We start from the raw sequence: 26,166 nt of genomic DNA, 5'->3' as shown, positions 1-26,166 counted from the left end.
GGTTCTGATGGATGGAAATCTGATGATCATGCTGTGTGCAACCAGAGTATATGCATCTACTCTAAGTTTTTGGACATGCACGGTCTGCGAACAGACTCAAAAAAGTGCCAGATCACTTTTTAATCTAACTGAATTGAACCCGTCATGAAGTAGCTTGTCCACGTACACATAGGTTAGATGTGCACGTGACAGGATTTCTTTGTCCGCTTTTGAGAGCGTCCCAGGGGGACCTCCATTAGAGCCTTATGTGATTTTGCAGACAGATTACATACAGATCCTGATGAGATCATTGACATAGCTTCAGATTGTTTTGAGCATTTGTGTACTGTTGATCAGCTTACAGACGATACTATGACGATACTATGCATGCTAGAGAAGAGGTTTGGTCTCATGTATAGCATGTGGTTACAAAGGCTATGTGCCATACATAACTAGCCCCTTACACTATGCAAGAGATGCATGACACAGTGGTTGGCTTGGATAGTGCCTCCTGCCTCAGAGGACGGGTTGACTAGACAGTTCTTTTTAAGGTTTGGGATGCTCTCAACCCCATTATGCTTTCAGGTCTGCAACACATATTTGATACAGAAGAGATGCCTGCCTCTATGTGTTCATGACTTATTTCTCTTATATCAAAAGGTGGAGATGGATCGTCTGTCCGATAGTGGAGACTTGTCTCTAGGGTGCACAGTATAATTTCACTTGACTACCTAAAGGGCAGACTTGCAAATATTTGGGTTTCCATCTTGGGATTGATGTGTCTGTCGAGCAGCAGTTTGCGCCCGTGCTACAGTTGATCAAGAAGCAGCTTTGCCATTGGTCATTCTTGCATTTATCTTTGGCTGGCGGAGTCCTTGCGGTAAATCAAGTTCTTTTGGCGAGAGCTTGGTTCACCACATCCTGCATGACACTCCACTCGGGCATCATGGCGCGTTTATGGCGCCTTGCACTCAACTTTTTGTGGGGTGGCATGGATGGCTCTAGTGACACTCGACCACAAGTCGATTGGGACCTAGTCATTTTGCCTAGCGAGGAGGGATTATTGATTCAGAGATGCAGAGCAAGGCATTGCTTGTGAAGCTCATAGTACGTGGATTTTTTCCAGGGGCAGAGCCTTGAGAACAGTTTCTGCATCATGCTTTATCACATACCTCTCCTTCTGGATCTCTAGATGTTGCTAGTGTGTGGCGCCCGACCATCAGATTCATCTTCACAGATGCACCCTTGGATACGTCCCATTTGTCACCATTTGTCACAAAATGATGATGTGGCATGTCCAACTAATGGATAAAATGACTACTTTATAATTTATCCCAACTTCTGGGGGTTCCGTCCGTTGATGGGGCCCATGGAGACACAAAGAGAGAAAAGAAATTGCGTGCAGTTGCTCGTGTGGTAGATTTTTGCAAATCGTGCTCACATGGCAGGTTGTGCGGACGCCCGCAATTTGCATTGACATGATGACGTGGCAGCTGTACGGATTTTCACAAAACGCGTTGACTATTTTTGGGCGAGATGCGTTTGGGACTTGAAGCTTTTGAACTGATTGCTTTTGGGGCTCTGCTTATGGACATCCCTTGTACTGTTTGTAAGAGCCCTTGGGGCCTCACTCTGCAGAGCTTTGGGCGCAGAGTCTGAGAGCAGAGGGTCCCTCCAGAGTTGTACTTGCAATGATTAACAATAAAGAAATACCGAAAGGGGCGCCAAACTTTGGGGCCAATACCTCTAGGCACAGAACTCCGCTGGGCTGTGCTCTCTTTTCTCTCTCTCTCTCTCTCTATTAAAGATCAGTGATTTTGATTTCTCGCTTGGAGTGTCCAAGCCTTTTATAGTGGTAGAGAGCCAAGTGAGAAAGATTCTTCTTCTACGGAGGATCCGATCCTTTTTGTAGCTCACAAATTTTTTTGAAAGAATCTTCGAGTCCCGACCCTGACTTATTAGCCACTCCCACCCTTCATACATCGCACATCGGGCGTGCTCCCATCTTCATCGCGACGTCTTAAAGGGCATAAGCCATAAAGTACCCAAGAGTACACATGGTTTTTTGCGGAGAATCTGACAGAGATAACACCTCTTGGTGGGCAGGCAAAGAAAAGTTGAAATTTGGTGTCATGTTCATATCTAACCCTATGTGCATGTGGACAAGTTGTACTTACTTCTAGGGTTTAGGTCAGCCTACAAAGTGTTCTGGCACCTTTGAGAGCTTGTATGCAGGACGTGCATGTCTAGGCACTTAGAGTAGCTGCACACCCTCTGATTGCACAACCCACTAGCATTAGCATTAACATCAGTACCTAGCACCAAGCATAAGCATTTTCACCGCATGGACTCATTTTCCCCAAATTGCGGGGAACCACCTCTTGCAGGCCTTTTATTATTAAAGCGACTTCAAATTCTAAATTGTGGGGTTTGTTGGGATGTTGCCCAACCCAGCTTTGTCCAGCTTTGTGTTCTGGCACCTTTGAGAGCTTGTATGCAGGACGTGCATGTCTAGGCACTTAGAGTAGCTGCACACCCTCTGATTGCACAACCCATTAGCATTAGCATTAACATCAGTACCTAGCACCAAGCATAAGCATTTTCACCGCATGGACTCATTTTCCCCAAATTGCGGGGAACCACCTCTTGCAGGCCTTTTATTATTAAAGCGACTTCAAATTCTAAATCGTGGGGTTTGTTGGGATGTTGCCCAACCCAGCTTTGTGCATCTATTAAACCAGCCCTTGGTGTTCCAGTAGAAGTCTGAGGAGCCTCTCAAGAATCAAGCAGTACCAAGTACCTGGGAGCATCAGCACCATCAACGATTTTCCCATGAGCACCTAGCATTTTTGGCATCAGCGTTTTCAGCCAGCAACAGCGTTTTGCTTTCCCTGGCTGTCCGCTGCAGTACCACAGTAGCCCAGCACTTCCCTTGTCGTGGTTGCCAGTTCCGTCGCAACCAAGCCAGTAGCAGCCAGCAGATCGGTTAGCGTTTTTCAGTTTTCAGCCATCGTCATTGTCGACGACAGTAGATCAGCCCGTAGCCTCGCCGCTTTAGCAGATTCCCATCAGCTTTCCCAGCGATTTCAGATTTCAGCCTCAAGCATCAAAAGCATTTTAGATTTCAGCCCATTAACTTTGACATCATCATCGCCGTCGTCATCATCATCGCCGTCGTCATCATCGTAGTTGTCGACAAGCATCATAGCATTTAGAACCATTGTACCAGACTTTGTGCAGTCTAAAGCAAATACCTCTCTAATAGAGAGGGGGGGCCTTGGAGGGGGGTTTGGGACCCCATTAGGTGTCGTATCTTCTCTCTCTCTCTCTCTCTCTCTCTATATATATATATATCACTCGCAACACTTTCTCTCACAATTTTCCACTCTTGTTTTGGTCATTGCACATTCTCTCATTAAGTTAAGGAAGGCTTTCCCTTGCTCTAAGTAAAAGGAACCTTGAGCACTCATTGATCACTCATCCTGAGCATACACCATCATTCTCTTTCGCTGCACGTTACATTGGTATTAGGGCTCTTTGGCAGTGTTCGGTATCATCACTCAAGGAAAGAAGCACAAAGAACCACATAATTTTCTTTTGCTTGTTGTGATCGCACGTAACCGAAGACCACTTGGGCTTGTTGATCTCTAATCTGTGTTTTTGAAGAGTAACAGGTAACCCAGAAAAGAAGGGTCGTCAAGCCTTCACGTTGCTCCAATCTGTAGTGAGTACAACTTGGAGTGACCGTCAAGCTAGATGGTTCAAGTCTTGTGAGCAAATTGGTGGTTTGATTGATTGTGTTTCTAGTAAAGCTAACCCCATTGCAGATACAATCAGTCATGCAGGATCGATATTGGCTCTCGAGTCGAGGTCCACAATACCCATTTAGGAAGTATTTTTTGTTCGCATGATTAGTCAGTATGCATTGTTCAACTCTCTCATTCGTGACGGTCTCTTGTATTTTCGTCACCATCTTTATGTGTTACTTCCTTTAGGAAAAGCCATTTGCACGATGCACATGATTCACTCACGGTCTAGCACCGATACATGAAGATCACTCTAGAAAAGATAGAAATTTTGCATTGAAGGAATCCACAATGTTTCACGATTGTACGTCATGTCAGTCGGTTTTGCATGTTATTCCTCGGCAGGACATAGTCACAACAAAAGCACTAGCTCGATTGTCCATCAAGTATTGGTATTCCCTTTGTGGTTTGCCACAATTGATAGTTTTAGGTTGGAAAGTCAAGTTTAGATCACACTTTTGACATGTATTTGGTGACCGGTTTGGCACTCCGTCACATTGTTCATCTGGATTTCATGCACAGTCGTTTACGAAGCATAGTCTTGTTTTAATCACTCGAGAAGTAACAAATGTGTATGATATTGTGTTTGAAGTGGTTTCAGGGATATTCCTCAAAGGAGATTCTTGAAGAAGATGAATCCGAGATCGTAGACGAAGTGGAAGACATGGAGTTGAAGCAGATCATTCTGCACCGCTTCGGCGCGGCCCATAGAAGCAAGCATTGCAGACTTTCCTAAAGTTCAAGTATCGCGGGACCCACGCAGCAGAGTGGGCCGGCGAAGAGTTCTTCGCAAACTCCCAAGAGTTGTTGGCGGACTATATGGAAGCCATACAGCTCGGTACCAGTTCCTCACCTTGAAAAGGGGGGGATGTCATGTGCACATCTAACCCTATGTGCATGTGGACAAGCTGTACTTACTCCTAGGGTTTAGGTCAGCCTAGGAAGTGTTCTGGCACCTTTGTGAGCCTGTACGTAGGACAGGGGTCCAAGTAATAGAGAATGAGTGATGTGCTTCTTTCAAAAAGAGAGACGTGCTCTTTGGGGGGGGGGGGCGGGGTCGACACGAAGCAGCAGGAGTTTTGCTTCTAGATGCAGTGACCCCTTTTGGTATTTCTTTCCTTATTGATGAAATCAAAGTACAATTACCGAGGAGCACCTCCTCTGTGATCGGCGTACAGTACGCTGGTAGATTGCAAGAGAGGGCCCCCAAGGCTCATATTTAAAGGCACAAGGTCAAAAAGCATGAGATATGAAAAGCTAGCGACCTCAGAGTAAATCCTGAAAAATCCATGCGACGTCAGTACTACAAGCCACAACATCAGTTTTTAAGAGAAGATATCAAATGTTATGAGAAAATTGGTTTCGATCGATTTTGGCCACTTTCGAGGGCTTAGACAGGTCCTTTTAAGTTAAAATGCCACATTATCACATTTGTGACACAAGCGCTAGACCAAGGCCAAGGGAAAAGCATACCCACTCCCTATCACTTCTCCCTGGGAGATACCAGGATCGACTGGCTGGCCGCTGAATTTATAAAGATGCCAAACTCTTAACACTCTAAGCACATGGGGTTGCCCCAGGCTGATTGTTGCAGGTCTGACCTGTTTAGTGAATTCGTCCCCTTATAGTGAGGGTTGGGGTGGCGGGTATCTGCTAGAAGAAGCGACAATGCTAGTGGGAGAGGCCATTGAGCTAAGCTGCCTTTTTCAACTTTGCCCCCCCATTGGGTCCTTTTGTACTAATTTAGACGTGAATCTACGAGTGTCCACTTGTTTTGTGTCTTCAACTTCAGGAAAAAAATTCACTTCTTGCTAAAACAAATCGGGTAAGACATGCACATGCTTGTACACATTATTCTCTGGGATTCAGGCCAGTACGTGAATGTGAACATGTGTACTGCTAATCTAGACTACTAACTAACACTGCCGGTTTCTTGACCGTGCCTTGTACAATCCTTTATGCAGGGGTTTTTACTGATACAAGGGATGTTTTTGGACATGCAAGTCTTACAAACAAATTTACAATGGTGCTGGTACCCAATCCCCTGGGCTTGCCTAGCTTACGGGTTGACTTTCGGTTGCATGCCCACACGGCACATCTAACCCATGTGCATGCCACATTTACTTTTTAAACTTCCACCTGCTCCGCCTTTTTGTTTTATGTTGTTGTTTGATGGTACTATGGATTCTAAGCAACTTCTTTCTAATGTATCCTCAAAAATTATGAAGTGTGAAAAAAAGGTATTTCACAAAATCTCAAGTTAAGGGTTAGTAATCTACTTTTTTGGACCGTACTATATTGTACTTGTGGTTGATCATAAATGGTCAAGACAGTATGAGTCAGCTTCACATTTTGTGTTGATTCTCGTTCTGTTTTATGAATTGGATGCAGGTGGATAGTTGAAGTTACTGGAGCTCCGAATACCCTTTATGAGAATGAGACCTATTATCTTCAAGTAGATTTCCCAGAAAATTATCCTATGGAAGCCCCTCAGGTGAAGCTGATGGATCTAAAATTTGTTTTGTGATTTTATTGGTGTCTTGGTGTTAACATGGGTTATTACTGAAACAGGTCATTTTCACACAAAATCCACCACTTCATCCTCACATATATAGCAATGGTCATATCTGCTTAGGTGACTATTTGCTTCAATCCTTTACTATCAATTTGTCTCCTAGACTAATAGTCTACTTAATATGGTTTAAGGGATTTGTGAGTTTGTTGTCCTAATAATCGTGGGCACCTAAAGAATCCTCAGCATCAATGACACGAAAAAGCTTGGAAATTCTCCACCTTTACTATCAATTAGTCTCCTAAACTAATAGTGTACATCTTGTGGTTTAAGGAATTTGTGAGTTTGTCGTGGGCACCTTAAGAATTCTCAGCACCAATGGCACGAAAAAGCTTGGAAATTGTGTTAAGAGCTACTATTCTGTACACCTTATTACAAGTTGCTAGGGTAAGGTCATTCTAATGTGTTGTATTTATGGAGACAGACAGGTATCCAGCTATGACATATTTTTAGGCATTAGCTACAAGGCATGTATACTTATGAAGGGAAGGGTGTGTTTACACTCTCTGGAAACCTCTGTCATAAGTTCATGTTAGTATCGGGATAGCAATTACACAAAAGATACTGCAACACAATCAGTGAGATCATTTCTCTGGAAGAGTGTCTCATTTAAGTAATAGATTCAGCAAGCTTGGGTTTTGGCTGTTATTCAGGTTGACCTTGCATATATGATGTGGAAGGTAATGCATTGCTTGATGGTGTCCAAATTTCCATCACTTCAAGTGTCATTTTTCAGTTTGCATATTAGCTGCTAGGGATCTTGTCGGAGCACTATGTTTTCCTCATTATGTGAGAGATGAACCTGGGGTGAGTCGGGGTCATACTGGACAGGTGGCAAGCCATGCTCTAACCTGTGTGTACCATCCTCCGTCATCCCCAGACTTTGCTATCTACATAGCTGACTCAAAAGCTTGCCGTGTGAGTTTGTTGGGAGGGAGCTGTGTGTGTGTGGATAAAACAGACCGTCTGGAAGCCTTTTTGGGGGGGGGGGGGGGGAGGTGAAGCAACCTCTGCAAACTTTCGAATGAACCGCCCATAGTACGAACACAGTCTCAAGAAGCTTCTAACTTCATGGACATTCTTCAAATCGGGCCAATCACGGATAGACTCTATCTTGGCCGGATCCATTTGCACTCCTGCTACTGACACGTCGTGTCCCAAAAAGTGAATCTCTGGTAGGAAAATCTCACTTTTCTTTGCATTAATCACTAGCTTGTGATCTTGTAATGCCTGAAAGACCTGAAGCAGATGATCTCTGTGTTCTGCCTCATTCTTGGAGAAAACAATGATATCGTCAAAGAAAGTGCCAACAAATAGGCTGTACTCTTGAAAAATCCTGTCCATCATCCCGTTAAATGTCGCAGGAGCATTGGTTAAGCCAAAAGGCATCACCAAAAACTCAAAAAGTCGTCCGAAATGTTGTCTTGTAGACGTCTCCCGGTGCGATTCTGATATAATGATATCCACTCTTCAAATCAATCTTGCTAAAGCACGAGGATCCCTGTAATCTATCGAGTATATCATTGATCCTAGGAATCGGAAATGTGTTCTTGATGGTGATTTTGTTGAGAGCTCTATAATCGATGTACATTCTCCAAGATCTGTCTTTCTTTGAAACCAACAACACTGGAGAGCAGTACGGTGAAGTACTAGGCTGGACAAGACCCTTTTCCAAGAGGTCTTTCACTTGGTTCATAATCTCTTCATTCTGTGCTCGGCTCACACGGTAAGGTGGCTGGTTCGGTGGTGTTCTTCCACGTATTAGATAAATGGTATGATTTTCAAGACGAGTGGGCGATAACTTGCTTGGCAGGCCCTCTGTAAAGCAATCGGTATAGTGTGGAGTAAATCTTGGCGTTCTTTTGTTCAGGTCAAAACATATTCGAACTTCATCCATCGTTCAGTTCTCTCCTAAAAAGCGAGTAAAGAAATTGAAGTTCAAGTACAATCTCTGAGCCCTTCATTTGTCAAAGTTGCATTCTTGGCCCGGTAGTCAACCACGGCGTAGTTCTTGTGGTACCAAGGGATTTCAAGTAGAATGTCACTCGTGTGCCCTGAACACCCGTGTCATTGCAAATGAAGTTTACCAATGCTCGGTGTAATGGCAACATCCCGTCCGGGTGCCACTCGAACTACCTCCGCCTGTGGCCTCAGCCTGTCGAGCGTAATTCCAAATCGAGCCGCCAATTCCAAGTGAAAAGAAGTTGGCCTTGGCTCCTTCAAAAGAGCTTCTTGATCTTTCACTTTGCCCCAAGAGCGGCAAAGTTTGTACTTTCATTCATTTGATTCGGTTCATGCCCCATGCAATGTGGTACCAGTTCTGCTTTTTATCTGCCTTTTTTGCCACGTCCCTCAATTGCTTTAGAACTTTTTGGCCTTTCTTCATCGTGTTCATTCGGTGCCTTTTTAGAGCGCTTCGCGGAGATATGTCCAGTTTCCCCGCATTCAAAGCACTTCCCCTGCTTTATGTAGCGAGCCCGCTCCTGTGGAGTAAGCTTGGGTCGTGCATCCTTCTTTTCTGGGTTGCTCTTTCTCTTTCTACTTTCATTTGTCGAAGTCTGTTCAGCTCTGTGTCATGATCTCATCAGTGGGATAAGTCAGACTACCAAAGTGGATGGCAAAACCCTGTTTCGCTTGACTCATCAACTCCTGAATAGAAGTTGGCTTCTGTTCCAAGCAGTGATCTCGGATCTCTGTAGGTAGACCCAAGGTATACCGCTCAATCTGTTTCTTGAACGAGATCTTCTTAAATGAAGAGGCGGGTAGAAAAGAGCTCCAGAATCTCTCGCAATAAGCGTCCACTATATCTTTCTTGGTCATCCGAATATGGTTCCAAGAAGTTCGTATATCGCGTTCATACTCTCGAGTCGGCCAAGAAGAAATAAAAAGCTTCTTAAATTTCAGCCATTTAACTGGTGCAGTCTTGTTTAAACTTTAAAAGAAGCGTGGACCACCAAGTTTGAGCATTCCCCTTAAAAGTAAGACAGCTCTCCGAATCTTAGAGTGCTCTCCTCCTGCGATGCTGTACAAAAGACATCCTTCGAAGCTGTCACGTGACACATCCCAACCCTATGTGTCCGTGGACAAGCTACACCATAGCAGGGTTCCCGTCAGTTCAGTCAGTTTAGATTAGTAGTGATATGGCACTTTTGTGAGTCTATTCGTAGACCGTGCATGCCTAGTCACTTAGCATAGATGCATATCCTCCGGTTGCACATAGCATGATCATCGAAATTCCCATCAGAATCCATTAGCATCAGTTAGGGGAATTTTCCAGTGCATTTAGCCTATTTTCCTATTTATTGGTATTTTCACTTACTATTTTTAAGTGACTTTCCAACAAAAGTAGGTAGGGCAATTTTGCTAAGTTAATATATAAGCAAACCCAAGTTAGCACTAAATGGCAGAAGAGGCAGCAGGAGCTTCCCGCTCAACAGGCAACTTCTCAGCAGTACCCCCCCCTCATGACCCCCTAGCGCCATACTTTCCCATCCCTTGGCGTTTTCCAAGCAACAGCATCGCCATCAAGTCAATTGGCGTGGCGTTTTCCCGCGACAACCATACTCAACCTTGGCACTTGGGATCGTTAAGCATCTGCATGATCAGCGTTTCCTTCAGCAATTCAGCAATCTACTAATGCTAACAACTGCTGCCCATTGCAGCGTTTTCAGCATGGAATAGACCCCCAGATTCAGCATTTTTAGCAGGTGCTGTCCAGCGTTTTTCCAGCCAAGATAACCCACCCAAAAACGCAGCCTAAGAGCAGTGATACCAGCGTTTTTCCTCAGTACATCAGCCCCGAATAAACCAATCATTTTCAGCCATGAAAACAGCCAGAAACAGTCATTTTCAGCCACCAAGAAGACCATGAAAATCAGCAGATAAAAGTTCACAGATTTCAGCCATCAAGTCGCCGTCGTCATCACCGTCGCCGTCATCGGCATAGTCCCATTGCATCAGTCCATTGCATACGCATTGTACACCTTTGTGCAGTCAAAGTAGACCACTCTCGCCGACGAGAGTGGGCCCTTCGGAGGAGGGTTTTACAATCTCTCGGGTATCGTATCTCTTCTCTCTCCTTCTCTCAGTCTCATTCACTTGCACGCACAATATCCACTCACTTTGTTCGTAATCACAGCACTCTACAAGACGGAAGGCTCTCTCCTTCCCTAAGAACTAAAAGGAACCTTGAGCAAATAAAGATCACTAATCTTGAGAAAATACAACATTCACTCCGCTGCACCTAACAGAAGCATCTCTATATCCCAAAAATGTGTCAAATTTAATTGACTGTCCACCTTCCTTAAACTCTCGGACCTTCTTGCTTTTATCTTCCAGAAAGTCGTATTGGTTGGCTTTATAAAAATTCTTCTTCTTTGCATAAAAGTTGCTGTCGTCAAAGTCTGAACTGTCTGTAGACGAGTCCTCTGTAGAAGTGTCACTCACTGGGCGACATGTAGACTAGTTTGCCTTTTTTCTTGCCCTTTCCGAAGTGTTGTTTCTTGCTTTGCTTTTTGCCTTTGCGGTCTTCTTCGCTCAAGTCAAATGAGTTAGAAGAACTGTCAGAAGAAGAAGAAGAAGAAGAAGAAGAAGAAGAACTGGGTACTTCTTCAAATCGAACACGCTTCTTTTGTTTCTTTGCCTTTTCAAATGTCGAATGATGACCCAAATAACCCGGGAAGTCAGTGCCTTTCTTCTGCTTTTTGCCGTGCTTTTTAGCTTTGTTTTGCGCGTCAAAAAGCTGAACAATCCGTGCATCAACCACCTCTTCTAATTCCTTCTCTGAATATTTCTTGTGAGCAGAAGGTTTCTTGAGAGCGGGTTTTGGGGGTGGTGTTGGGGGGGTGTTGTGGTTTTCTGGCACTGCGCATGCACTTCTTGAAAAGAAGTCTCGCTCATATATTTTGCAAGTTTTGGGTCCTTCGCAAAATTGAGCATCATCTTTGTTGCATCGCCGATCAATTGGCGACTCTCCATCTCTCGACGCTCCGCCTGAGTAGGCCGAGGCGGGCCATACTCCTTATCGAAATCTTTGTGGTGATCCCTTCTCTCATCTCTGGATGTAGAGGGAGTCGACTGATCCTTGCGTGAAGCCATAGGTGCCGCGGAAAAAAATTTGGGATCGGATTTCCTGTAGAAGAGAAATCGGCCGTGCTCTGATACCACTGTAACAAACTTGGACACTCTCAGGTCAAGAATCTACCACGACAGCACCAAATAACCACTTCAAAACAGTTCACAGTTTACAATTGATTCACCACTGGCCCGGCGGAGTTTCGTGCCTAGAGATATTGGCCCCAAAGACTGCCGCCCCTTTCGGTATTTCTTTTTGTATTAATCTGAGTTCGAAGTACAAGCGCGCGGGCAGGCGCTCACACTCAGACTCTGCGTCTAGATGCTCTGAGTTGTGAGAGGCCTACCCGTGTATTTAAAGATTACAAGGGTTGCCAAAAGTAGAGTCCAAAAGCTGAAAATGAAAAGCTCCAGTAAAAGCTTGTGCTTTTTTTTTCTCTCAAGTTCTCTCTCTCTTGCCCTAGAATTTTAAAGCAAAAGAGTTCTCATTCTCTCTTTCAATTTGCGTAGAAAAAGCAATATCCAAAAGCTCCCGTACAGCCAGCGCAAATCACGTCGCAAATCTCGGACGTCCGTACTGCTGCCATGTGTCATGCCAAAATTAGGGTTAGGGTTTTTGGCAAATTAGGGTTTCAGCAGAATTAGGGTTTCGGGCAGCCACGTCATCACTTTGTGACAGTAGGCCCCAAAATTGGCGCCCCTTTCGATATTTCTTTATTCTTTAATAGAGGGAATATAACTTGTGATTTCCTATGAGCTGTCCCGCATAATCCGGGCTGAAATACACGTGTTCTGGCCGGATTTCGGCAGCATAACTGTATTAGGACGCTTCACAGTCAGTATCCCCATGCAATAGATGACTTTCCCGACGCATACGGACACTTTGCAAAACCTGGCGAGAATCTGCAGCACGCTGAACTCTCTGTTTTCTGCCCCGAAAATGCGCCAAATCACCTCTACAGCGGTCCCCTCACGTCCCCGAACTTCCTGGGGGTATTAGGGACCGTTTAGGGCCAAAACCCTAAACCTGCAAAAATACACAGCAGGCTGTAATTCCCTGTTTTCGGCTCCGTTTCGCGTGCCGGTCGCATTTGTAGCAAGTGCTCGAGCTCCCGCACTTGTAGGGCCACTTGCCCTTTGAATCGGACGAGATTTCTCACGTGAAACCTCTCCGAATTCACCTGTACCTGCAGGGGATTAGCCACTAGCTAATCCATTACGTGTGCAAGAGGCTCTTGCCTCGGCAATCGCGCATGAACGCACACAACTGTACATCAGTCAAATGAGAAGCCCTCTTGTGGGGCATCACATAACTGCACGTAAGGGGGAGAGAGAGCAATGTGTAGCGTGCAGGGCATCACTCTTGGCACCACACTGTACATAGAGGGAAAGGAAGCACTCCATAGCTCTTAACCTGTGACAGGAAACTCAAAAATGAGCCTCTCAGCTATAAAATCAGCGCTACCTCTTCTTTGCATTGGGAAAGTTCACTAAAATGCGCCACTTGGCACGATTACATGCATTTTCCTGTTTCGGGGTTGTTGCCTAAAAATCTCCCGACTGGTTGCTCAGTTGACTTCGTGACAGAGTTGTAAAATGTCCCCCTAGTTATACCGGAGGTAATGACGCGAACACATTTCACTGCCCAAAATAGCAGTTTCCTAAATTTTAGGAAATGATTCCGTTGGGCTCCGACTGGTCATCTGACCATCTATCCTCATTGGGACCGCATCCAAAAGTGCAATGTGGCCCAACTGTTGGATACTTTCTGTTGGTAGTCCCACCTTGAGTTTGTGCCTTTATTGAGTTCACTTCCTAGTATCCACCAACTTGCTAAGTGCGACGGGGGGACCTACATGATCTTGCTTTGAGCCTAGACATCCTCTTACTATACGAATTTCAGTGCCGACCACTTCCCGTCTGCGGGTGAGACTACCGTTCACATTGGCCATACAATGTCCGACCGTTTCCTACTTCAAAAAGAGGGTCTCAAAAATAAAACAAAAATCATTGGAAAGAAACCAACAACTAAGGTTAGCAGTTGCCACGTCCTCGTGACATAGTTAACAGCTACCACGTCCTCCTGACACGACCTCTCCTAGCAGGTGGGTTTGACAGCTAAAGCAGATCTTGTTGGAACTATTGTCATTGGCTCTTTGATTGAGGTATATTCAGATCTTCAGTCCCTCAACACAGTGTTTTCAATAGTTGCTCTCTCCTCTTGGTATCTATCTGCTATCGGATTGCTTTTCTTCATCTTTTCTTGTCTAGAAAAGATCAAAGGAGCAAGGGGAAAGCCGTTCCCGGTGCATCTCCTCTTGAGGAGGCTGACAATCAGCTCCCTCCTACTGCTTGCAGTGAACCCGATCGTCTTCTTCAGGCGGACTGAAACCGGCCCGTAGGGCGGTAGGCGTTGGCTTTCACCCGAAAATCTTTAACTAAACACACACACATAGCACTTTGCAAAGGAGACCTGTAACGAGAATTAACACTTACATCACACACACGGCTCGGAAGTTAGAATGCTCCGAGCAGACGCCGATAACCTGTAGGCCCCAAAATTGGCGCCCCTTTCGGTATTTCTTTATTCTTTAGGAGGGTAAATTACAAGGTAAGGTCCTGGGAATCCTTCACGTATATCCACCTAGATACCATTTGATTTGGCCAAATTTCGGCAGCATAACAGCCCCAAAACTTGCGCGAAACCAATTCCCCTGCTGGAACTCGCTTGCACTGTCGTATACCCTCTGATTCCTGTCCAAAAACAGTAAATTCAGCACGCTGTATTTACTGGTTTTTGCCCTGTTTTCAGCCCCAAACAGTCCCCTAACTGTCCTTTGCCAGTGGGGCACGATTCCCAATGATCCTGGCGTCCGTATGGCTGAAAAACAGTCAAATTACAGCGCACACACAGCGCTGATTTTGCACCTGTACGGTGAGGTTATGACCCTCACCAGTGCCTGCTTTGGAGCAGCAGTTAGCTACCCCTGTTCCTGCTCAAGGAGGCTCTTGCCTCAGCACAAAAGCATGAACCCACACAACTGTACATCAGTCAAATGAGTAGCCCTCTTGTGGGGCATCACATAACTGCACGTAGGGGAGAAAGAGAGCAGTATGTAGCGTGCGGGGCATCACTCCCGTCACCATACTGTGCATAGAGGGCAAGGTAAGCATTCCATAGCTTCTGTACCTGTTGCAATCCGCCTGTGGCTGAAAATGGCGCCCCCTTTGTTGATATGCAGCTCGTTTTTGCCTCCCAGAGTGGCAGAATCGCTCACAAGCTGACACGTCGCCCAGTTTCCGAGTTTGGGCTTTCCCTGCTAAAAATATCTCAACTGGTGCGTCAGTTGACTTCGCGGCAGAGTTGTAAAGTGTTCCCCTAGTCATACCGAAGGTAATGACGCGAACACATTTCGTGGCCCAAAATAGCAGTTCCCTAAATTTTAGGGGATGCTTCCGTTGGGCTCCCACTGGTCTTCTGACCATCTATCCTCATTGGGACCGCATCCAAAAATGCAATGTGGCCCAACTGTCGGATACTTTTGGTTGGTAGTCCCACCTTGACTTTACGCCTTAATTGAGTTCACTTCCTAGTATCCACCAACTTGCTAAGTGCGACGGGGGGACCTATATGATCTTGCTCTGAGCCTAGACATCCTCTTACCATACGAATTCCAGTGCCGACCCCTTCCCGTCTGCGGGTGAATCTACCGTTCACATTGGCCATACAATGTCCGACCGTTTGCTACTTCAAAAAGAGGGTCTTAAACAAATAAATAAACCCCATTGGAAAGAAACCAACAACCAAGGTTAGCAGTTGCCACATCTCTGTGACATGGTTAATAACTGCCACGTCCTCGTGACATACCCCCCTCTTGAAATCGCAAACGTCCTCGATTGCATACCATAAATACACGCCACTGATGATCTTGTGCTATTAACACTCTTTTATCATCGCATGTATCCGCAAGAAAGGTCGTAACATACATAGATACAAATGACTTAATGAGGCCTTCATACTTTTGCCATTTCCATCTATGGCAGTGAATTCATATGTACATTTGATGTACTAGCTCTATCATTACCCCTCCTTTGCACACGTTGGGTTGGGGCATAAGTAGGCTGTAACCCAAAGGCTTCAAGGTAAAGCTGCAATACATTTGGTGACTCTGACAGTTCATGCTCTTCCATCCACTTTGCATCCATAGGCGGATAGTTCTTGAACTTCACCAAATAGCGTCTTGCAACTTGTCCTTTAACTTTTCTGTCCTTATGTGCCAAAACTTGCTCAGGTACCAGGATCTCATCAAGTTCCTCAACTTCTGGCTGATCCTCAACTGGCATATCTTCTGGCACATCACCCACGAAGGGTCTTAGAAGACTCACGTGAAACGCATTATGAATCTTCCACGCATCAGGCAGTTTCAGCCTGTAAGCCACATCGCTGATCTTGTCAAGCACTTGAAAAGGCCCATAGTAACGCATGCTGAGCTTAGGAAACAGCCGTTCCTTGCCCTTCATCTTCTTTAACCTTGCCTTTTCGAACCTTAAAAGAACCCAATCACTAGGTGATAGTAGCAATTCACGACGGTGACGATCAACAGCCTTTTTCTGTTTTGCCTGAGTCTTCTCTAAGGCAACTTTAATCTTCTTATACATCTCATCCATGTTCTCAACATATCGATCTGCCTCAAAGATCTTGTCCTTTGTATGCAAAATGGGAGGAACCTTTTTGCCGCCTTCAACAATTTCAAAAGGTGCTTTGCCAGTAGACGAATGCACTGTATTATTGTACGCATACTCAAGCATAGGCAAATACTGTTCCCACATGCCCTTATTATCTGACACATAGCATTTCAGCAGATCTAAGACAGTAGAATTGGCCTCTTCTGACTGTCCGTCAGTTTGTGGATGAAACGAAGACGAGAACTTGAGCGTAGTACCCATGTTCTCAAACAATCCTATCCAGAACAAACTGGTCATGCGAGGATCACGATCACTGATAATCGATTGTGGCATACCATGGTACTTAAACACATTGTACATGAACAAGCGTGCCATCTGATCAGATTTTATCTTCTTCCTGACAGGGATAAAATGGGCCTGCTTGCTGAACCTGCAGATAATGGTCCATATACCATCATTCCCTGTTGGCGTCCTTGGAAGATCAAAGATAAAGTCCATAGCAATGCTTTCCCATGGCTTATCTGGAATCGGCAGTGGTTGTAACAACCCTGGTGCCTTTTGCCTGTCAAACTTGACCTTTTGGCAAACTATGCATGCTCGCACAAAGGCATCCACATCTCTCCTCAAGGTAGGCCAATAGAAGAACGTCTCTACCGCTTTAACTGTTGCATCAATGCCACGATGCCCTGCATACAGTGGGACATGACTCTCTTCCATGACCTTATGTCGCAGTGGCCTAGTGACACAAAGTCTGCCATGCATCATCATAAAACCGTCTCTGAGGAGGTAGTGCTCGTGATGTTGCCCCTCTTGTAACTGTTCAAAGATCCTTGCAAAATCTTCATCAGCAGTATACTGTTCCTTCATGTCATCTAACTCATGATGATAAGGAATTGACACAGCTGAAATTTGTGGCTTTCTTGATAACGCATCAGCCACAACATTCTTCTTGCCTTCCACATGCATAATCTGGAAGTGGAACATGGAAAGAATGTTTGCCCATCGCATATGCTTTTCGGATAACTTTGACTGTGTCAAGAAGTATCGCAAGGTCTGATGATCTGTTTGGACAACAAAATCAACACCTAAGAGGTAGTGCTTCCAGCTAGAAAGCGCATGAATAACGGCCAAGAGTTCTTTCTCATAGACTTGCATAGTCCTCTCTGGCCCTTGCAAAATTCGGCTTTCATAGGCTACTACCCGTCCATCTTGCATTAGCACTGCTCCGATGCTACTGCCACACGCGTCACACTGGACCACAAATGACTTCCTGAGATCTGGCAAAACAATAACTGGATCTGAAGTCAACTTTTCCTTTAAGAGACTAAAAGCTGAAATCTCTTTTTGGGTCCATCTGAAAGTGACCTCTTTCTTTTGCAATGCGTGAAGAGGCGATGCTATCTCTGCAAAATTTCTGATAAACCTTCTATAGTAGGAACACAATCCCAAGAAGCTTCTGACATCGTGCACAGTCTTCAAGTCTGGCCATGTCTTGATAGCTTCGACCTTTGCGGGATCCATTCTAACATCATCCTTTGAGACTATATGGCCCAGAAAGTGGATCTCTTCAAGGAAGAATTCACTTTTCTTAGGATTGACAAGTAACCTGTGACTGCGCAGCTCTTCGAACACAATGGTCAAGTGACGCCTATGCTCCTCTTCATTCTTCGAATACACAATCATGTCATCGAAGAATGTTCCAACAAACTGTTGATGCGAGCGGAAAATCCGGTCCATCATTCTGTTGAACGTGGCAGGAGCATTTGTTAGCCCAAACGGCATCACTAGAAACTCATAAAGACCAAATGTCGTTCTAAACGCAGTCTTGTGCACATCCTTTGGGCTTATATGAATCTGATGGTACCCACTCTTCAGGTCTATCCTGCTGAAAATTGCAGCACCCTCTAAACGATCGAGAATATCATCAATGCGAGGAATAGGAAACCTATTCTTGATGGTATTCTTATTCAACGCACGGTAATCAATACACATGCGCCATGAGCCATCCTTCTTCTGCACTAGGAGCACTGGGGAGCAAAAGGGTGAAGAACTAGGCTGAATCAGCCCCTTCTCTAATAACTCCTCAACCTGGCCCATAATCTCTTTCTGCTGCGCCGCACTAACCCTGTAGGGAGGTCTATTTGGTGGGCTACACCCTGGCACCAAATCTATCCGATGGTCTTCAGGTCTCTCTGGTGGCAATTGCGACGGTAATGAATCAGAAAAACAGTCACTAAACTTATGCAAAAATGCTGACCTTTCTTTATCTAACACAGATAAATTTGACTGATCACTATCTGAGACATCACGTGCAAAAATCAAGTACACAGAAAGATGATTCTTTATTACAGAAGTGATAGCAGAAGCAGATACAATAGGGACTGGCTCTCCTTTAAGCTTTACATCCAAGATGTGAGTTTTGCCCCTATGCTGTACAGTGATCTTTTTGTTGTAGGCATCCAAGACTCCATGCACTCGGAACATCCACGGGATCCCCAACAAGGCGTCACAACCTTCCAGCGGCATGATGTAAAACTCTTCAATGTCCACATACGACTGAATATGCAGACGCAGTTTTCCAATGATGGGAGTAACATACTCTGAGTGGCCAGGACATGCCAACCCTGCCTCTGCTGTGTACCCCATCTCTTCAGCTTTGATGCCGAGCTTCATAGCTAACTCTGGTGAGATAAAGTTGGCTTTGGCACCTGGATCAAAGAAGATGAGTGCCGTCTGATCCCTAACTTTACCCCATGCCCTGCATAACTCACTGGCATCTGTGCTGGGCCTGTCACCCACCATGTCTGGCACTAAACCTGCTGTGGGTTTAGGCTTCTTGCCTTTCTGGTCTTCTTTATCCTCTGAGTCAGCTGGCCTTTTCCTTTGTGGACAATTGATAGAAATATGACCAGGCTGCTCGCATATAAAGCATTTGTTCTCAGCCATTAGGACCTTCTTTTCCTCGAGCGACTTGCGCACAAAAGGCTTCCTTTTCTGTTTCTTTGCCTGCGCTCCAGAAGTCCCAGCTGAATCCTTGTCTCTGGTGGCCTGTTCTGACCCCTGTGACGCATCAGGAGCCGTTTTCACAAAGGGCTTCTTAGCTGAATTTTTCTTTTGCTGCCCTCCTTTATCACTGCTCGGAAATCCACTGTCCTCTTCTTTCAACAGGGCAAGACCAGTGTTCGCAACTTCCATAAGCTGAGTAAGGGTAGCCACTCTATTCTTTGTACAGTAATCGCGAAGCCCTTTAGGCAGCCCACAACAATACTTCTCTATCTGCTCTGTCAATGGCACAAATCTGTAGGAGGTCACTGAGAGTAATGCTTTACAAAACCTCCTATTGTACTCCAGCAAGCTCTTGCACGAAGCTGCTGTAAGCTGGTGCCAATCTGTCAGGACATCGGCTTCAAATTCATTTGATAGCCAAGCAGATGCAAACATTTGCTTGAAGTAAACCCAAGTGGCGGGTGCCTGTCCTTGCATTAACAATGTCGTCCACCATGTAAGCGCATTGTCCTTTAAGAAAGTGGCAGCTTTCCTAACCTTCGAGGCCTCTGTAAAATTCCCTCCCGCATAAGCTGTATCAAACTGCTGGAGGAAAGTGAGTGCCTTTGTCTTGTCCTCGAAACCATTGAAGGTACTGAACTTTACTGCTGCACCACCTTCTTTGTAAGCCTTCGGCTTCTCTAATGCCCCCAAGTTGTCATACGGAATGGTCTGCAACATGGGCACTGTACTAGGCATGATCGGCACGCCTTGGCCATTCACATTTTGCGTAAGAGGTGCGATATCTGGCTGCTGTCCAGAAAAACCAGCCATGCCAAACTGGCCCTGTGGCACCCCAAACTGGCCCTGGTAGCCGTGGAAACCTTGCTGCATGCCGATAGTACCATACATGGGGTTTGGCATGATGCCTTGCATACCCCCGAACACTGTTCCTGGCATGTACGGCTGACTTCCAGACTGATAACCAGCCATACTTTGGAACATTGATCCACCCCCGAAATACCCAGGATGTACCGTGGGTGGTGGAAAAACTGAGTGCATAGCCTGGTATCCAGCTCCCTGTCCATTCAAGACAGCATGCTGGCTCTGAAAGGTGGCGGGCTGAACTGGCATAACCTGTGGAATAGGCGTTCTAGCCACCTGTTCAAGCACGGGAGGAACCTGCTTTGGAGCCCCCGACTCCGCAACATGCGAGTGTTCCCTTTCCTCCTGCGCCTCATGAAGTACCTGGGCTTGAGCTTCAACAAGCTCCGTACGCGGCGTAGGTTGCCTATTTTGCTGTTGCACTGGTGGCGCTTGCAAGAATTCCATAAACCTCGGATTCGTCACCAGCTGCGAAAAGACATTCACCGCGGCAACTAACTGAGTCTTAAACGCATCATCCTCAAGTTGCCCTGTCATAAAGCCCTGTACTACTGGAGGGACATTCACGTTGACAGGAGGTACAGACTGACGTGGCCGTGAGCTCTCGCCAATCTCAAAAACCATAGGAATCTCCTGCCTGTCCTTTGGAGAGGAACCCTCTTCCATAATTCCCTTCCCCTTGTCGGCCATAGTGTAATCCTCGTGTTCTTGCACTGTGTGTCTTTACCTTGAACAATCCAGGCTCACTCTTTGAGGAAAAAGTGATTGATGTCCCGGCAATGGAACCATGAAACCGGCCCGTAGGGCGGTAGGCGTTGGCTTTCACCCGAAAATCTTTAACTAAACACACACACATAGCACTTTGCAAAGGAGACCTGTAACGAGAATTAACACTTCATCACACACACGGCTCGGAAGTTAGAATGCTCCGAGCAGACGCCGATAACCTGTAGGCCCCAAAATTGGCGCCCCTTTCGGTATTTCTTTATTCTTTAGGAGGGTAAATTACAAGGTAAGGTCCTGGGAATCCTTCACGTATATCCACCTAGATACCATTTGATTTGGCCAAATTTCGGCAGCATAACAGCCCCAAAACTTGCGCGAAACCAATTCCCCTGCTGGAACTCGCTTGCACTGTCGTATACCCTCTGATTCCTGTCCAAAAACAGTAAATTCAGCACGCTGTATTTACTGGTTTTTGCCCTGTTTTCAGCCCCAAACAGTCCCCTAACTGTCCTTTGCCAGTGGGGCACGATTCCCAATGATCCTGGCGTCCGTATGGCTGAAAAACAGTCAAATTACAGCGCATACACAGCGCTGATTTTGCACCTGTACGGTGAGGTTATGACCCTCACCAGTGCCTGCTTTGGAGCAGCAGTTAGCTACCCCTGTTCCTGCTCAAGGAGGCTCTTGCCTCAGCACAAAAGCATGAACCCACACAATTGTACATCAGTCAAATGAGTAGCCCTCTTGTGGGGCATCACATAACTGCACGTAGGGGAGAAAGAGAGCAGTATGTAGCGTGCGGGGCATCACTCCCGTCACCATACTGTGCATAGAGGGCAAGGTAAGCATTCCATAGCTTCTGTACCTGTTGCAATCCGCCTGTGGCTGAAAATGGCGCCCCCTTTGTTGATATGCAGCTCGTTTTTGCCTCCCAGAGTGGCAGAATTGCTCACAAGCTGACACGTCGCCCAGTTTCCGAGTTTGGGCTTTCCCTGCTAAAAATATCTCAACTGGTGCGTCAGTTGACTTCGCGGCAGAGTTGTAAAGTGTTCCCCTAGTCATACCGAAGGTAATGACGCGAACACATTTCGTGGCCCAAAATAGCAGTTCCCTAAATTTTAGGGGATGCTTCCGTTGGGCTCCCACTGGTCTTCTGACCATCTATCCTCATTGGGACCGCATCCAAAAATGCAATGTGGCCCAACTGTCGGATACTTTTGGTTGGTAGTCCCACCTTGACTTTACGCCTTAATTGAGTTCACTTCCTAGTATCCACCAACTTGCTAAGTGCGACGGGGGGACCTATATGATCTTGCTCTGAGCCTAGACATCCTCTTACCATACGAATTCCAGTGCCGACCCCTTCCCGTCTGCGGGTGAATCTACCGTTCACATTGGCCATACAATGTCCGACCGTTTGCTACTTCAAAAAGAGGGTCTTAAACAAATAAAATAAACCCCATTGGAAAGAAACCAACAACCAAGGTTAGCAGTTGCCACATCTCTGTGACATGGTTAATAACTGCCACGTCCTCGTGACACGGACTCTTTGTAGGGTACCAATCAGGGTGTCCCATCTATGAGATGAGATTCCTCTACTCCTAGCGGCTTTGATCTTGTTTTTTTTGTTATATTCTCTTGTGCTAGTCCATTGGTAGATATTGGATTCTATTGTGTCTTCTATGGTGACTATCTACAACTATTATCCAGTTGTATGAGGTATTGCTCTTGGGTGTATTTGCCACCTCTCTTCATTTCTCTATAACTTGCACTGTTATGTGCAACGGAAGTGATTTATGATGATAACTCAGGATGAGTGCTCAGTGCATACTCAAGGTTCCTTTTATTTCATGAGAGAGATGTGCAATAGACTAGAGAGAGAAGAGAGAATGCTACTATGAGTGAAGGTTTTGTGAGTTATGGAGAGAGAAAGAAGACTAACACCGGATGGGTCCCAAACCCCTCATTGAGGGCCCCCCGGTTGCTAGAGAGGTGTTTGCTTTAGATTGTACAAATGCTGATACAATGGTCCTAGATGCTGAGATGCTGATGGGATCTTGCTTATATTGCTTGGATTTGCGAGGCTAAGGGCTGAAAAGTGAAAACACTAGTGCTGAGGAGTAGGATCTGCAACTAATGGAGAGGCTATGGCTGAAATCTGGATCGATAAGGCTGATCTGGTACTTCTTGTGATACTTGCTGATCCTGTGCAAAAACGCTACTACTGCCGAGGGTTATGTTGGCGCCGAAGGTTCTTAATTGTGATGCTGAAAATGCTAGAGATCCACTTGAAAAACGCTAGGGCTTCAGGTATTGCAAAGCTAAGTTGATGGGGTACTATTGGTACTTGACTTCTGATACTGAGAATGGTGACCCCGAGGGTCACCTTTATAGCTAATTAATGCTGGGTCGAGCAGAGTCAGAAATGGAGCCCCAGGACTACATAAAATGTTGCTAATATGTCATTGATTAATAAGTTAAAAAGAGGTGCTTCGTATGCAGTAACTACATAGGCATTGTGACTAATGCAATCGTATGGGAACACTCCCCAGTGCCTACACCTAGCAGACATTGACTGAGCTCATGTGCAATCAGAGGGTATGCAACTACTCTAAAGTGTTTGGGCATGCAGGTCGTGCGTACAGGCTCACAAGGGGGCCAGAACACTTCTTAGGCTGTCCTAAACCCTAGAAGTAGGACTTAGCTTTTCCACATGCACATAGGGTTAGATGTGCACGTGACATGCAATCTCTGCTGTAGATATTTGGATTGATTTTTAGTGATCTTGATAGCTTTGAATTACATGGTAGATACTATTGGGAGTTTTACGTTGCCACTAAGTGAACCCTGCAACTATTATCCAACTGTATGAGCACTCTCTTGAGCTATTGAGTTATTGCTCTTGGTTTGTTTACCCTCTCACATTGTGTTTGCCACCTCTCTCGTGTGCTCTCTTTATTCCTTGCTCTTGGTTCATTATTACCCTCTCACATTGTGTTTGCCACCTCTCTCGTTTTTGCTCACTGTTTCTTCACTTGTCTAGCTGACTGCCGTGAGTCTAGATTATATAACTGACACTCTCCAATAGAGGTGATGTGGGCTTTTCTGAATTGATTTTTAGTGACTGATAGCTAAAATTCACATGTCATGCCTATGGGGGGATGCCTTGGGTTGTGCAGAACCTTTAACCACAGAGATGCTGGGGTTTGGCATCTCAAACCCACCCCCCCCCTCCCCCCCCCCCCCCCCCGCCCCCCCCCCCGTGCGTGCGGTCCAGCTCAAAAGAAAAAAAAGAAAAGTAGTTGAGTTCCTGCTGAGTTTTTTTTGTTTGATCTCTCCATTGGGGGTAATCAGTATTCTTTTGACCCTTTCATCTTGTAGAGACTTGTAGTTTTGTTTTGCACTTCGTAGTCCTCCTAGTTCATAACCATTCAAGGCATGGATGCATTTAATCTTTGCGTGTGTTTTTGGGCTACTTGTGTTGAATTTATCCATCTGAGAGACTATAGTTGTGTCTTACCATGGCCACTAGGGTCACTCTTATACAGCCACTGTTGTTGATTTCTGTGCATCAGTTAAGAGGTTTATAGTTAGACCGAGTTTGTATGATGTCGTATCGTTGTGCATACCATCGGCACAAAAACTGGCTTATTGTGTTGGTTTTGACAGATATTCTATATGATTCATGGTCGCCCGCCATGACCGTGAGCTCCATTTGTATAAGTATACTTTCCATGTTGTCGAGCTCAACTGAAAAGGTATGCTATAACTCTCCTTTCTTTCTCTAGATGAAATAATAAGGTTTATTTGTGCGAGGGCGAAGCTCCTTTATTGTAGCTTATTGGCAGGGTGTGCCTAAACCCTGACCCTAAACCCTAATTACATACATAATGAACATGTTTCTTATCGTGGCTCTTGGGATCATGTATATTAATAAGTTGTGGGTTTTGGTTTTATTTCAGGCCAGGCCTGTAGACAATGACAGGTATGTGCGTAACTGCCGAAATGGAAAATCCCCAAAAGAGACGCGTTGGTGGTTTCATGATGATAAAGTGTGAATTGTTCTACCTTATCCAAGTTTCAGATACTTGCTGGCTGCGAATTAGCAGCTTCAAGTTCAGGGGGGGCATTAACATCCTGAGCTCTTTGCATATGGTTAATGATTGTATGTTAAAAATTACATCAAAAAACTAACTTTAAGTTGTGCTTTTCATGAGGAAGACTATCTTTGTGAATGGCTTGCAAAAAGTAAGCATACTCTCCAAGAGAGATTTGTGTTTTTGTACGTCGTGAAATCATGTCACTGCAACGTCTAACTTGAAATAAAAGTTTATCAAGGGGTTTGATGTGTTCTTTTCAGGTTTTTCATGCCTGTCTTTGACATGTATAAGTGTGTGCAATGTATCCCCTCCCCCCTTTTTTCCCTCCTCTCTCCCAAAAGGCATTGGTGTTATCCAGTTGCCAGAAGGTAGAACACAAAAAAGTCTTCATTGTGATGTGGCTATTTCTGAGACTGGGAATGGATATGTGTGTGGCTTACAAGGCATAAGATGGTGCAATCCAGAGAGAGAGAGAGAGAGAGAGAGAGGTCAAAGGCTGTATGTTGCCATTTCCAAGGAGTGAAACGGAAGAAGGTAGAACACAAAAGAGTTCATTGTGATGTAACTATTTCTGACACTGGGGATGGATATGTGTATAGAAGAGTAATCCAATTGTGAATGACACATTTTTTCTTGTAATGAAAGGGAATACGTAGTGTGATAAACCTGTAAATTACAAAAAAATTGTGGGCGATAAAATAAAAATTTGTTCTGAACTAATGCTAAGTTCTCGAATATAGTTTGGAATTTTCAAGGAAGAGCTTACACCATTTTCTGTTGAGATTTTTAATCAAGTAGGTCCCAAAGTCTACATATTCATAAAGATTGAAACCGTTTGCTCAGTTTGATGTAAAGGTATCTTTGCAAGATGTCTCTGAAGAATCCACCTTCGTGTCAGCAAGGAAATTCAAACAGGCGCACACAATGCCGACAAAACACATTCTGTTTTCGTCGCATTGAAAACTGAGAGATCTATATGATGAAATACAAGAAAAATGTTAAAATTCAATATGGAGACATGCTAATGATGGTTCACATCTAGACCTCTATCAGCCTCTTGACTTTGAGCGTAAGGATAATTATCAGTAATTTGAGTTTGACCATCCGTATGTCGTTTTGGAAGAAGGGCTAATGCATAATTACTTCCAAACACCTACATTGATACAAGCAGAGGACAAGCCATGGTGCCTTGAAAAAGGACTCCGTACATAACACATTCTCCATTCCACATAGGCCTAGCAAAAGGTGGTATGAGTATCGATGACCGACAATCTCATGCATGTGGTTGAGCAATACGGCTACGATTAGTCCATTCTTCGAGTAATAGGGTCAACATACTACTATGTTCTCCTTG

The 26,166-nt window shown here is 45.1% G+C and overlaps 1 protein-coding gene across 1 annotated transcript in view; it reads left to right on the top strand.

Annotated features, from left to right (window-relative positions):
* Positions 1 to 25,065, top strand: part of LOC147444053 (putative ubiquitin-conjugating enzyme E2 18) — a 30,846-nt gene extending 5,781 nt beyond the window's left edge. Inside the window, exons 3-6 of the mRNA XM_086526792.1 lie at positions 6,177 to 6,279; positions 6,357 to 6,420; positions 24,382 to 24,470; positions 24,675 to 25,065. Coding sequence (XP_086382918.1) covers positions 6,177 to 6,279; positions 6,357 to 6,420; positions 24,382 to 24,470; positions 24,675 to 24,770 — 352 coding nt within the window. The 3' untranslated portion in view covers positions 24,771 to 25,065. The remainder of the gene's footprint in view (positions 1 to 6,176; positions 6,280 to 6,356; positions 6,421 to 24,381; positions 24,471 to 24,674) is intronic.
* The last annotated feature ends 1,101 nt before the right edge of the window (positions 25,066 to 26,166 follow it).

This window comes from Adiantum capillus-veneris, chromosome 13 (assembly GCF_014529385.1).
Source record: "Adiantum capillus-veneris isolate H3 chromosome 13, ASM1452938v2, whole genome shotgun sequence".
Lineage (NCBI taxonomy): Eukaryota > Viridiplantae > Streptophyta > Polypodiopsida > Polypodiales > Pteridaceae > Adiantum > Adiantum capillus-veneris.
Note: the sequence above shows the minus strand (reverse complement) of the source record. Positions and strands in the feature narration are given on the sequence as shown.